The sequence below is a fragment of the Sesamum indicum genome, linkage group LG3, assembly GCF_026168435.1.
Source record: "Sesamum indicum cultivar Baizhima isolate 11 linkage group LG3, ASM2616843v1, whole genome shotgun sequence".
NCBI lineage: Eukaryota > Viridiplantae > Streptophyta > Magnoliopsida > Lamiales > Pedaliaceae > Sesamum > Sesamum indicum.
The window spans coordinates 13,203,520-13,216,969 of NC_142659.1; the positions used below are offsets into that span (position 1 = coordinate 13,203,520).

The following is a 13,450-nucleotide window of genomic DNA, read 5'->3' on the forward strand; positions in this document are numbered from 1 at the left end:
ATATGAAGGTGGTTGTCAATGATGAATAGGGAGCTATTCTAAGCAGGATGAAATCTGAACGCTTGATTGAAGACACAGCTTGATACTCAACAGAGTTCCTGCACAGTTTCTCATAGAGAATTAGAAGGTAAAGGAATTACTCATAATATTCTTTGGGCATCACACATTCACACGAAGTAATATGCGAAACTTAATTAATGATCTCTAATGCAAAGAAGGATTAGAATTTTATAATGAGCAAAAGAGAAAGCTGATCAAAAAAATGAGAGAGATAGCTGAAAAGTTGTGTCGAGAATCGAGATTGTTTCTCTAATTCTTTATTTTCCTAAAAATTCAGATATTTACAGGAGGAAGTGAGGGCATACATTATAGATGAAACCTACATTATAGTGAGATCAAGTTGAAATGTTGTGGGAGTTTTCACTCTGATTCCATGAGTTTGGTGGGTTGAAGTGGGAAAGTGAATGGGATAACGACCTGATAAAAATCCAATTTACTCGATGAACTAGCTTAGTTGTGTTTTTACTTACTTCACTATAAGATTTGTACAGCTTAAAACGACTTGAAGTCCCAAATTATGGTTGAAGCCTTATTGGACAAAGTTCCCTATGTGTAGTTACTATGTGTTTCAACTCTACCACATCTTTGTGGCTGTTACTTAAATTGCCAATGCTTGGATGAAGTGTCCTTTGGATGGATCAAAGTTCTCAAGTATTTGTGTCCACAAATGAAGTAAATATAACTAATATTGGAGTCAATTAGGCTACTTCAGAAACCAATGTTCTTAACTGTAGCAGTTTTTCATGTCCTGCCAGTCCCCTTTATACTTGTTACAGTGCTTAAGTGTTGGCCTATGTCTGACTTGTCTCCATATTTTGGTATCTCAATTTTTGAAGAAGTAAAAGGGGAGAAGTCAAGGGGAAATCCAGTCTTTTACTCTGATAACTAGCTATCAATTTGCCTCACTAGTCCATCAGTTTCAGTTGTCGTAACTTAGAGTCATGCTGACCTGTGCGCAAGAACTGTCATGAACATGATCTGATCTATCTTTGTCATTACTTCAAGTGACATTCACGGCCAATATAGTGACCTTTTAAGGCTTCTTGAGTATGGAGGTTTCCCTCGAATATGTTTATATGTGGATGTGCTTGCATGTTTTTCATTCATCTCACACCTTACTTAATCTACTTGATTCTTCTAAAATAGCAAGAGAAGAATTAATGTGTGAATTAATGTAGGTTGATACATTGTTTATTATATAATCCTATTTAAACTGTTGTATTGATGATCCCTTAGGCATGTGAAGACAAAGCTTGTACAATGGATTCTGTGGGTCAAATCCTGAGTCGACGATATAAAGATGGATGGTATACTGAATAGAAAAAGAAGGCATATGAAACAATGAAACCAAAGAGAATATGAAAGGAGGAGATACTTCGTCTTATGGATGAAAGGAAACAACTGAAAGAAGTAAGTCATTACTCAGAAACTGCCTATGAATATGTTTATATGTGGATGTGCTTGCATGTTTTTCATTTATCTAACACATTATTTTATCTACTTGATTCTTCTAAAATAGCAAGGGAAGCTGTTTACAGCTGCTTCAAAAGCCGAAGGTGCTGAGATGAAAAAATATAAGACGGAGATGCAGAAGTGGGAAATGGCGAAATATACTCTAAAATCCATTGTAGGTGAAATTGACAAAAAAGTGGTTGAATTGGGATCAATTGGAGGTAGGATCTTTCGTTATTTGTGTTTCTTTCTTTCTTCTTCCTTTGGGAATCCACTCACCGCCTTCAAGGCGCCTAAGCTATTTTTTCGCTTTCGTAGCTTAGGACATTTGGTCACAAGGTTTGCAGAAAAAGGGGTTACATATTGCACAACGTCAAACCCCATGGAAAGAACTATTGTATGGACTACGGTAGTTCCTAAAGAAACTTATGTGGTAATTGATCTTCCCCTATTGGTGAACATTTTTATGAAGATTTTCTATGTTCTCATTCATTCAGTTGCCATGAATGCTATTTTAATACCACTTGGCACACATATGGTGTATAAATATGTGAATTAACTAGAATTGTTCCTCTTATCTCAATTTTCCGATTTCTCTTAAAAATAATAGTTTTTTGGCTCTTGTTTCTAGTTTTTACATTCTGAATCCTAGTTGTGTCTACAATTATCTTTTGATGTCGAATGACAAAGGATAAAGGGGAAGAACTCATTTAAGGCTCTTTTGGTTCCCGAAAAATTGGGCAGGAGAAAGAGGAAGTGGGAGTGCATTTTCAGTGTTGCTTGAAAATAGTTCTGTTTCCAAGGAAATACGTAAGTCACTAGGATTAGATGACAAATTAATGTAATTGTGCAGCTCTAGTTTAAGTAAGAATTAACGTAGGTTAGGTGTTGAACCTCATGCATCGATTGTGCAACTCACATTCCATATTTCCAACTTTTTTGCGTAAATGAATTGCAGACGTCAATATGTTTAAATGGATTATTCTGCATAATTGATTTCTGTTGCTGTTGAAATTCATTCTAGAGAATTAGTGCACAAAAAATGTGCAGCAGAATCAAGTGAAATGCTGCAGCTTGCCTGTTTCGTTCGCTCCATACAATTTCTGCTACAGCAGCGATTCTTTATAACTGTCTTACACTGACCTCTCTACATTTCTCGTATTTTATCAACAGATTTCTGAAGATGCCCTGGAGACAAGCACAAGAAAACTAGGAAGCAAATGAGGAAAAGCAATATCCACAAAAGAAGAAAAAAGAAACGAAGAAAAAAAGATATCCGCGAAAAAAAAAACAGAAAAAAGCAATATATAGAAAAGAAAGAAGAAGAAAAAGAAACAAAAAAAAATGGAATATTTGCAAAAAAAAAAAAAGAAAAAGAAACAGAAAAAAAGCAATATATTCAAAAAAAAAAAAAAAGCAATATCCAAAAGAGAAAAGAAAAAGAAAAAAAAGCAACATCCACTCGCCAACTTGGAGTTGTTGCTCTTGATGCACATACAGTTGAGTGCTTGGAAAACAATTTTGCTGCTCGCAAGATGAAGACGCAACCGCTACTGCACGCACGGTACTTGGTTTGTAGTTTGTTGTTTAAGTGATATGGCTCGTAGTTAATTTATTTTGGTTATAACAAGTAGTTTTCATTAATAATATAGGAAGTGGCTTGCATAGTTGTTGGTAGTCGTTTATCACCTCCACAAAGTTACTCGTAGTAACTCATAATGCTTGAATCAAACTATCTTTTCAAACAAAAATAGAATCCCTTTGTGTGTTTGTGCGGTTGGAACACCCCGGACACTTGTTCATGGAAACTAGTCTTATAATAACACCGTTGCAATTGAGCACATCACAGCTGGAATTGCGTATAGTAGGCCAGAGATATGTATTGCTTCCTAGGCTTCGAGTTTGTGTAATACCTAGTGTAGAAACATTATTATTTACTTTATCTCACGTGGAAATTATATAAATCTAAAGAGTCTCGTGCTAGTATTTCTTGAAATTCTGTTTGATAAGGATTTTATAGTGTATGAAAGTTATGAGAATATGTGTTCTCCTTATGCTCATTATTCCAATAATTGAGTGGATTCCTTCCCTCGTGCTGTATTGTTGTTTTGGAGCTTGCCCGAGAAGCTTCCCTTCTAGGAGATTCGCTACGTCACCAAAACATTGCTCCCATCTTTTCAGTGACCATACTGAAATATGTGAGTGGTGGTGGCATATTGATGGCAGCTAGGATATTTTTGGATCCATTTGTATTCGTTTGACATGCCTCTCACACATTTCTTTGAGTGCTATTCAAGAGAGGGAATTTTCATTGATAGGGCTTGATGCCATCTTATCACCTACCTACTGAAATATGTGAATTAATGTGGATTGATCCATTGTTTATTTTATAATCCTATTTAAATTGCTGTTTTGATGATTCCTTAGGCATGTGAAGACAAAGCATCTACAATGGATTGTGTGGGACAAATCCTGAGTCGACAAGATAAAGATGGATGCTATACAAAAGAGAAAAAGAAAGAATATGAAACAATGAAACCAAAGAGAATATCGAAGGAGGAGATACTTCGTCTAATGGAAGAAAAGAAACAACTAAAAGAAGTAAGTTATTACTCAAAAACTGCATACTTCAGCTATATGAGTTGTTTGGCTTGTCATGTTTTTGATGAAATGCAAGTTTTCATGATTAGTAAAAAAAGATTCCTAATTGTGTGTTATGATCGTTGTCGTGAAAAATTAATATTTTAATGTTAATTTCATTATTGTGGCAAGTGGCAACTCAAGAAAAAACATATCTATAGTGCTCGCTGGCATCTTTCAATTTCTTAAAAAAAAGTTCCATACAATAGAATCTTTCATGTTTGAACGGGCTTAGGCTTTGACTTTGGCCGTGAATGTTTAGGTTCTTTCTCTATGATTATGTATTCTCTATATGGACAACAAGGTTTGTTGCTATTATTTAATAGGCTGCGCAATTATATGTGCCTAGGCAAGTGATGCAGCATTATTTTTAGGTATAAGTGATATACTGATGGTTGAGGCTTTTTCTTGATATGAAGGTGGTTGTCAATGATGAATAGGGAGCTATTCTAAGCAGGATGAAATCTGAACGCTTGATTGAAGACACAGCTTGATACTCAACAGAGTTCCTGCACAGTTTCTCATAGAGAATTAGAAGGTAAAGGAATTACTCATAATATTCTTTGGGCATCACACATTCACACGAAGTAATATGCGAAACTTAATTAATGATCTCTAATGCAAAGAAGGATTAGAATTTTATAATGAGCAAAAGAGAAAGCTGATCAAAAAAATGAGAGAGATAGCTGAAAAGTTGTGTCGAGAATCGAGATTGTTTCTCTAATTCTTTATTTTCCTAAAAATTCAGATATTTACAGGAGGAAGTGAGGGCATACATTATAGATGAAACCTACATTATAGTGAGATCAAGTTGAAATGTTGTGGGAGTTTTCACTCTGATTCCATGAGTTTGGTGGGTTGAAGTGGGAAAGTGAATGGGATAACGACCTGATAAAAATCCAATTTACTCGATGAACTAGCTTAGTTGTGTTTTTACTTACTTCACTATAAGATTTGTACAGCTTAAAACGACTTGAAGTCCCAAATTATGGTTGAAGCCTTATTGGACAAAGTTCCCTATGTGTAGTTACTATGTGTTTCAACTCTACCACATCTTTGTGGCTGTTACTTAAATTGCCAATGCTTGGATGAAGTGTCCTTTGGATGGATCAAAGTTCTCAAGTATTTGTGTCCACAAATGAAGTAAATATAACTAATATTGGAGTCAATTAGGCTACTTCAGAAACCAATGTTCTTAACTGTAGCAGTTTTTCATGTCCTGCCAGTCCCCTTTATACTTGTTACAGTGCTTAAGTGTTGGCCTATGTCTGACCTGTCTCCATATTTTGGTATCTCAATTTTTGAAGAAGTAAAAGGGGAGAAGTCAAGGGAAAATGCAGTCTTTTACTCTGATAACTAGCTATCAATTTGCCTCACTAGTCCATCAGTTTCAGTTGTCGTAACTTAGAGTCATGCTGACCTGTGCGCAAGAACTGTCATGAACATGATCTGATCTATCTTTGTCATTACTTCAAGTGACATTCACGGCCAATATAGTGACCTTTTAAGGCTTCTTGAGTATGGAGGTTTCCCTCGAATATGTTTATATGTGGATGTGCTTGCATGTTTTTCATTCATCTCACACCTTACTTAATCTACTTGATTCTTCTAAAATAGCAAGAGAAGAATTAATGTGTGAATTAATGTAGGTTGATACATTGTTTATTATATAATCCTATTTAAACTGTTGTATTGATGATCCCTTAGACATGTGAAGACAAAGCTTGTACAATGGATTCTGTGGGTCAAATCCTGAGTCGACGATATAAAGATGGATGGTATACTGAATAGAAAAAGAAGGCATATGAAACAATGAAACCAAAGAGAATATGAAAGGAGGAGATACTTCGTCTTATGGATGAAAGGAAACAACTGAAAGAAGTAAGTCATTACTCAGAAACTGCCTATGAATATGTTTATATGTGGATGTGCTTGCATGTTTTTCATTTATCTAACACATTATTTTATCTACTTGATTCTTCTAAAATAGCAAGGGAAGCTGTTTACAGCTGCTTCAAAAGCCGAAGGTGCTGAGATGAAAAAATATAAGACGGAGATGCAGAAGTGGGAAATGGCGAAATATACTCTAAAATCCATTGTAGGTGAAATTGACAAAAAAGTGGTTGAATTGGGATCAATTGGAGGTAGGATCTTTCGTTATTTGTGTTTCTTTCTTTCTTCTTCCTTTGGGAATCCACTCACCGCCTTCAAGGCGCCTAAGCTAGTTTTTCGCTTTCGTAGCTTAGGACATTTGGTCACAAGGTTTGCAGAAAAAGGGGTTACATATTGCACAACGTCAAACCCCATGGAAAGAACTATTGTATGGACTACGGTAGTTCCTAAAGAAACTTATGTGGTAATTGATCTTCCCCTATTGGTGAACATTTTTATGAAGATTTTCTATGTTCTCATTCATTCAGTTGCCATGAATGCTATTTTAATACCACTTGGCACACATATGGTGTATAAATATGTGAATTAACTAGAATTGTTCCTCTTATCTCAATTTTCCGATTTCTCTTAAAAATAATAGTTTTTTGGCTCTTGTTTCTAGTTTTTACATTCTGAATCCTAGTTGTGTCTACAATTATCTTTTGATGTCGAATGACAAAGGATAAAGGGGAAGAACTCATTTAAGGCTCTTTTGGTTCCCGAAAAATTGGGCAGGAGAAAGAGGAAGTGGGAGTGCATTTTCAGTGTTGCTTGAAAATAGTTCTGTTTCCAAGGAAATACGTAAGTCACTAGGATTAGATGACAAATTAATGTAATTGTGCAGCTCTAGTTTAAGTAAGAATTAACGTAGGTTAGGTGTTGAACCTCATGCATCGATTGTGCAACTCACATTCCATATTTCCAACTTTTTTGCGTAAATGAATTGCAGACGTCAATATGTTTAAATGGATTATTCTGCATAATTGATTTCTGTTGCTGTTGAAATTCATTCTAGAGAATTAGTGCACAAAAAATGTGCAGCAGAATCAGGTGAAATGCTGCAGCTTGCCTGTTTCGTTCGCTCCATACAATTTCTGCTACAGCAGCGATTCTTTATAACTGTCTTACACTGACCTCTCTACATTTCTCGTATTTTATCAACAGATTTCTGAAGATGCCCTGGAGACAAGCACAAGAAAACTAGGAAGCAAATGAGGAAAAGCAATATCCACAAAAGAAGAAAAAAGAAACGAAGAAAAAAAGATATCCGCGAAAAAAAAAACAGAAAAAAGCAATATATAGAAAAGAAAGAAGAAGAAAAAGAAACAAAAAAAAATGAAATATTTGCAAAAAAAAAAAAGAAAAAGAAACAGAAAAAAAGCAATATATTCAAAAAAAAAAAAGCAATATCCAAAAGAGAAAAGAAAAAGAAAAAAAAGCAACATCCACTCGCCAACTTGGAGTTGTTGCTCTTGATGCACATACAGTTGAGTGCTTGGAAAACAATTTTGCTGCTCGCAAGATGAAGACGCAACCGCTACTGCACGCACGGTACTTGGTTTGTAGTTTGTTGTTTAAGTGATATGGCTCTTAGTTAATTTATTTTGGTTATAACAAGTAGTTTTCATTAATAATATAGGAAGTGGCTTGCATAGTTGTTGGTAGTCGTTTATCACCTCCACAAAGTTACTCGTAGTAACTCATAATGCTTGAATCAAACTATCTTTTCAAACAAAAATAGAATCCCTTTGTGTGTTTGTGCGGTTGGAACACCCCGGACACTTGTTCATGGAAACTAGTCTTATAATAACACCGTTGCAATTGAGCACATCACAGCTGGAATTGCGTATAGTAGGCCAGAGATATGTATTGCTTCCTAGGCTTCGAGTTTGTGTAATACCTAGTGTAGAAACATTATTATTTACTTTATCTCACGTGGAAATTATATAAATCTAAAGAGTCTCGTGCTAGTATTTCTTGAAATTCTGTTTGATAAGGATTTTATAGTGTATGAAAGTTATGAGAATATGTGTTCTCCTTATGCTCATTATTCCAATAATTGAGTGGATTCCTTCCCTCGTGCTGTATTGTTGTTTTGGAGCTTGCCCGAGAAGCTTCCCTTCTAGGAGATTCGCTACGTCACCAAAACATTGCTCCCATCTTTTCAGTTACCATACTGAAATATGTGAGTGGTGGTGGCATATTGATGGCAGCTAGGATATTTTTGGATCCATTTGTATTCGTTTGACATGCCTCTCACACATTTCTTTGAGTGCTATTCAAGAGAGGGAATTTTCATTGATAGGGCTTGATGCCATCTTATCACCTACCTACTGAAATATGTGAATTAATGTGGATTGATCCATTGTTTATTTTATAATCCTATTTAAATTGCTGTTTTGATGATTCCTTAGGCATGTGAAGACAAAGCATCTACAATGGATTGTGTGGGACAAATCCTGAGTCGACAAGATAAAGATGGATGCTATACAAAAGAGAAAAAGAAAGAATATGAAACAATGAAACCAAAGAGAATATCGAAGGAGGAGATACTTCGTCTAATGGAAGAAAAGAAACAACTAAAAGAAGTAAGTTATTACTCAAAAACTGCATACTTCAGCTATATGAGTTGTTTGGCTTGTCATGTTTTTGATGAAATGCAAGTTTTCATGATTAGTAAAAAAAGATTCCTAATTGTGTGTTATGATCGTTGTCGTGAAAAATTAATATTTTAATGTTAATTTCATTATTGTGGCAAGTGGCAACTCAAGAAAAAACATATCTATAGTGCTCGCTGGCATCTTTCAATTTCTTAAGAAAAAGTTCCATACAATAGAATCTTTCATGTTTGAACGGGCTTAGGCTTTGACTTTGGCCGTGAATGTTTAGGTTCTTTCTCTATGATTATGTATTCTCTACATCGACAACAAGGTTTGTTGCTATTATTTAATAGGCTGCGCAATTATATGTGCCTAGGCAAGTGATGCAGCATTATTTTTAGGTATAAGTGATATACTGATGGTTGAGGCTTTTTCTTGATATGAAGGTGGTTGTCAATGATGAATAGGGAGCTATTCTAAGCAGGATGAAATCTGAACGCTTGATTGAAGACACAGCTTGATACTCAACAGAGTTCCTGCACAGTTTCTCATAGAGAATTAGAAGGTAAAGGAATTACTCATAATATTCTTTGGGCATCACACATTCACACGAAGTAATATGCGAAACTTAATTAATGATCTCTAATGCAAAGAAGGATTAGAATTTTATAATGAGCAAAAGAGAAAGCTGATCAAAAAAATGAGAGAGATAGCTGAAAAGTTGTGTCGAGAATCGAGATTGTTTCTCTAATTCTTTATTTTCCTAAAAATTCAGATATTTACAGGAGGAAGTGAGGGCATACATTATAGATGAAACCTACATTATAGTGAGATCAAGTTGAAATGTTGTGGGAGTTTTCACTCTGATTCCATGAGTTTGGTGGGTTGAAGTGGGAAAGTGAATGGGATAACGACCTGATAAAAATCCAATTTACTCGATGAACTAGCTTAGTTGTGTTTTTACTTACTTCACTATAAGATTTGTACAGCTTAAAACGACTTGAAGTCCCAAATTATGGTTGAAGCCTTATTGGACAAAGTTCCCTATGTGTAGTTACTATGTGTTTCAACTCTACCACATCTTTGTGGCTGTTACTTAAATTGCCAATGCTTGGATGAAGTGTCCTTTGGATGGATCAAAGTTCTCAAGTATTTGTGTCCACAAATGAAGTAAATATAACTAATATTGGAGTCAATTAGGCTACTTCAGAAACCAATGTTCTTAACTGTAGCAGTTTTTCATGTCCTGCCAGTCCCCTTTATACTTGTTACAGTGCTTAAGTGTTGGCCTATGTCTGACCTGTCTCCATATTTTGGTATCTCAATTTTTGAAGAAGTAAAAGGGGAGAAGTCAAGGGAAAATGCAGTCTTTTACTCTGATAACTAGCTATCAATTTGCCTCACTAGTCCATCAGTTTCAGTTGTCGTAACTTAGAGTCATGCTGACCTGTGCGCAAGAACTGTCATGAACATGATCTGATCTATCTTTGTCATTACTTCAAGTGACATTCACGGCCAATATAGTGACCTTTTAAGGCTTCTTGAGTATGGAGGTTTCCCTCGAATATGTTTATATGTGGATGTGCTTGCATGTTTTTCATTCATCTCACACCTTACTTAATCTACTTGATTCTTCTAAAATAGCAAGAGAAGAATTAATGTGTGAATTAATGTAGGTTGATACATTGTTTATTATATAATCCTATTTAAACTGTTGTATTGATGATCCCTTAGGCATGTGAAGACAAAGCTTGTACAATGGATTCTGTGGGTCAAATCCTGAGTCGACGATATAAAGATGGATGGTATACTGAATAGAAAAAGAAGGCATATGAAACAATGAAACCAAAGAGAATATGAAAGGAGGAGATACTTCGTCTTATGGATGAAAGGAAACAACTGAAAGAAGTAAGTCATTACTCAGAAACTGCCTATGAATATGTTTATATGTGGATGTGCTTGCATGTTTTTCATTTATCTAACACATTATTTTATCTACTTGATTCTTCTAAAATAGCAAGGGAAGCTGTTTACAGCTGCTTCAAAAGCCGAAGGTGCTGAGATGAAAAAATATAAGACGGAGATGCAGAAGTGGGAAATGGCGAAATATACTCTAAAATCCATTGTAGGTGAAATTGACAAAAAAGTGGTTGAATTGGGATCAATTGGAGGTAGGATCTTTCGTTATTTGTGTTTCTTTCTTTCTTCTTCCTTTGGGAATCCACTCACCGCCTTCAAGGCGCCTAAGCTATTTTTTCGCTTTCGTAGCTTAGGACATTTGGTCACAAGGTTTGCAGAAAAAGGGGTTACATATTGCACAACGTCAAACCCCATGGAAAGAACTATTGTATGGACTACGGTAGTTCCTAAAGAAACTTATGTGGTAATTGATCTTCCCCTATTGGTGAACATTTTTATGAAGATTTTCTATGTTCTCATTCATTCAGTTGCCATGAATGCTATTTTAATACCACTTGGCACACATATGGTGTATAAATATGTGAATTAACTAGAATTGTTCCTCTTATCTCAATTTTCCGATTTCTCTTAAAAATAATAGTTTTTTGGCTCTTGTTTCTAGTTTTTACATTCTGAATCCTAGTTGTGTCTACAATTATCTTTTGATGTCGAATGACAAAGGATAAAGGGGAAGAACTCATTTAAGGCTCTTTTGGTTCCCGAAAAATTGGGCAGGAGAAAGAGGAAGTGGGAGTGCATTTTCAGTGTTGCTTGAAAATAGTTCTGTTTCCAAGGAAATACGTAAGTCACTAGGATTAGATGACAAATTAATGTAATTGTGCAGCTCTAGTTTAAGTAAGAATTAACGTAGGTTAGGTGTTGAACCTCATGCATCGATTGTGCAACTCACATTCCATATTTCCAACTTTTTTGCGTAAATGAATTGCAGACGTCAATATGTTTAAATGGATTATTCTGCATAATTGATTTCTGTTGCTGTTGAAATTCATTCTAGAGAATTAGTGCACAAAAAATGTGCAGCAGAATCAAGTGAAATGCTGCAGCTTGCCTGTTTCGTTCGCTCCATACAATTTCTGCTACAGCAGCGATTCTTTATAACTGTCTTACACTGACCTCTCTACATTTCTCGTATTTTATCAACAGATTTCTGAAGATGCCCTGGAGACAAGCACAAGAAAACTAGGAAGCAAATGAGGAAAAGCAATATCCACAAAAGAAGAAAAAAGAAACGAAGAAAAAAAGATATCCGCGAAAAAAAAAACAGAAAAAAGCAATATATAGAAAAGAAAGAAGAAGAAAAAGAAACAAAAAAAAATGGAATATTTGCAAAAAAAAAAAAAGAAAAAGAAACAGAAAAAAAGCAATATATTCAAAAAAAAAAAAAAGCAATATCCAAAAGAGAAAAGAAAAAGAAAAAAAAGCAACATCCACTCGCCAACTTGGAGTTGTTGCTCTTGATGCACATACAGTTGAGTGCTTGGAAAACAATTTTGCTGCTCGCAAGATGAAGACGCAACCGCTACTGCACGCACGGTACTTGGTTTGTAGTTTGTTGTTTAAGTGATATGGCTCGTAGTTAATTTATTTTGGTTATAACAAGTAGTTTTCATTAATAATATAGGAAGTGGCTTGCATAGTTGTTGGTAGTCGTTTATCACCTCCACAAAGTTACTCGTAGTAACTCATAATGCTTGAATCAAACTATCTTTTCAAACAAAAATAGAATCCCTTTGTGTGTTTGTGCGGTTGGAACACCCCGGACACTTGTTCATGGAAACTAGTCTTATAATAACACCGTTGCAATTGAGCACATCACAGCTGGAATTGCGTATAGTAGGCCAGAGATATGTATTGCTTCCTAGGCTTCGAGTTTGTGTAATACCTAGTGTAGAAACATTATTATTTACTTTATCTCACGTGGAAATTATATAAATCTAAAGAGTCTCGTGCTAGTATTTCTTGAAATTCTGTTTGATAAGGATTTTATAGTGTATGAAAGTTATGAGAATATGTGTTCTCCTTATGCTCATTATTCCAATAATTGAGTGGATTCCTTCCCTCGTGCTGTATTGTTGTTTTGGAGCTTGCCCGAGAAGCTTCCCTTCTAGGAGATTCGCTACGTCACCAAAACATTGCTCCCATCTTTTCAGTGACCATACTGAAATATGTGAGTGGTGGTGGCATATTGATGGCAGCTAGGATATTTTTGGATCCATTTGTATTCGTTTGACATGCCTCTCACACATTTCTTTGAGTGCTATTCAAGAGAGGGAATTTTCATTGATAGGGCTTGATGCCATCTTATCACCTACCTACTGAAATATGTGAATTAATGTGGATTGATCCATTGTTTATTTTATAATCCTATTTAAATTGCTGTTTTGATGATTCCTTAGGCATGTGAAGACAAAGCATCTACAATGGATTGTGTGGGACAAATCCTGAGTCGACAAGATAAAGATGGATGCTATACAAAAGAGAAAAAGAAAGAATATGAAACAATGAAACCAAAGAGAATATCGAAGGAGGAGATACTTCGTCTAATGGAAGAAAAGAAACAACTAAAAGAAGTAAGTTATTACTCAAAAACTGCATACTTCAGCTATATGAGTTGTTTGGCTTGTCATGTTTTTGATGAAATGCAAGTTTTCATGATTAGTAAAAAAAGATTCCTAATTGTGTGTTATGATCGTTGTCGTGAAAAATTAATATTTTAATGTTAATTTCATTATTGTGGCAAGTGGCAACTCAAGAAAAAACATATCTATAGTGCTCGCTGGCATCTT

At 35.2% G+C, this 13,450-nt stretch overlaps 1 protein-coding gene across 50 annotated transcripts in view; it reads left to right on the top strand.

Annotated features, from left to right (window-relative positions):
* Window positions 1-13,450, top strand: part of LOC105179984 (crossover junction endonuclease EME1) — a 69,717-nt gene that overhangs the window by 28,578 nt on the left and 27,689 nt on the right. For 41 of the 50 annotated variants that reach the window (XR_016064735.1, XR_016064753.1, XR_016064754.1 and 38 more), the window contains 10 exons: window positions 9-1,470; window positions 1,580-4,113; window positions 4,572-4,690; window positions 5,860-6,033; window positions 6,143-6,296; window positions 6,394-6,508; window positions 7,249-7,635; window positions 8,499-8,672; window positions 9,131-10,592; window positions 10,702-13,234. Coding sequence is in view for 1 of the 50 variants with exons in the window: in XM_088878835.1 (XP_088734961.1) it covers window positions 6,007-6,033; window positions 6,143-6,296; window positions 6,399-6,508; window positions 7,249-7,299 (342 nt within the window). In the remaining 49 variants the exon portion in view is untranslated. The remainder of the gene's footprint in view (window positions 1-8; window positions 1,471-1,579; window positions 4,114-4,571; window positions 4,691-5,859; window positions 6,034-6,142; window positions 6,297-6,393; window positions 6,509-7,248; window positions 7,636-8,498; window positions 8,673-9,130; window positions 10,593-10,701; window positions 13,235-13,450) is intronic. The other 9 variants (XR_016064774.1, XR_016064777.1, XR_016064737.1 and 6 more) reach the window with 9 other exon arrangements.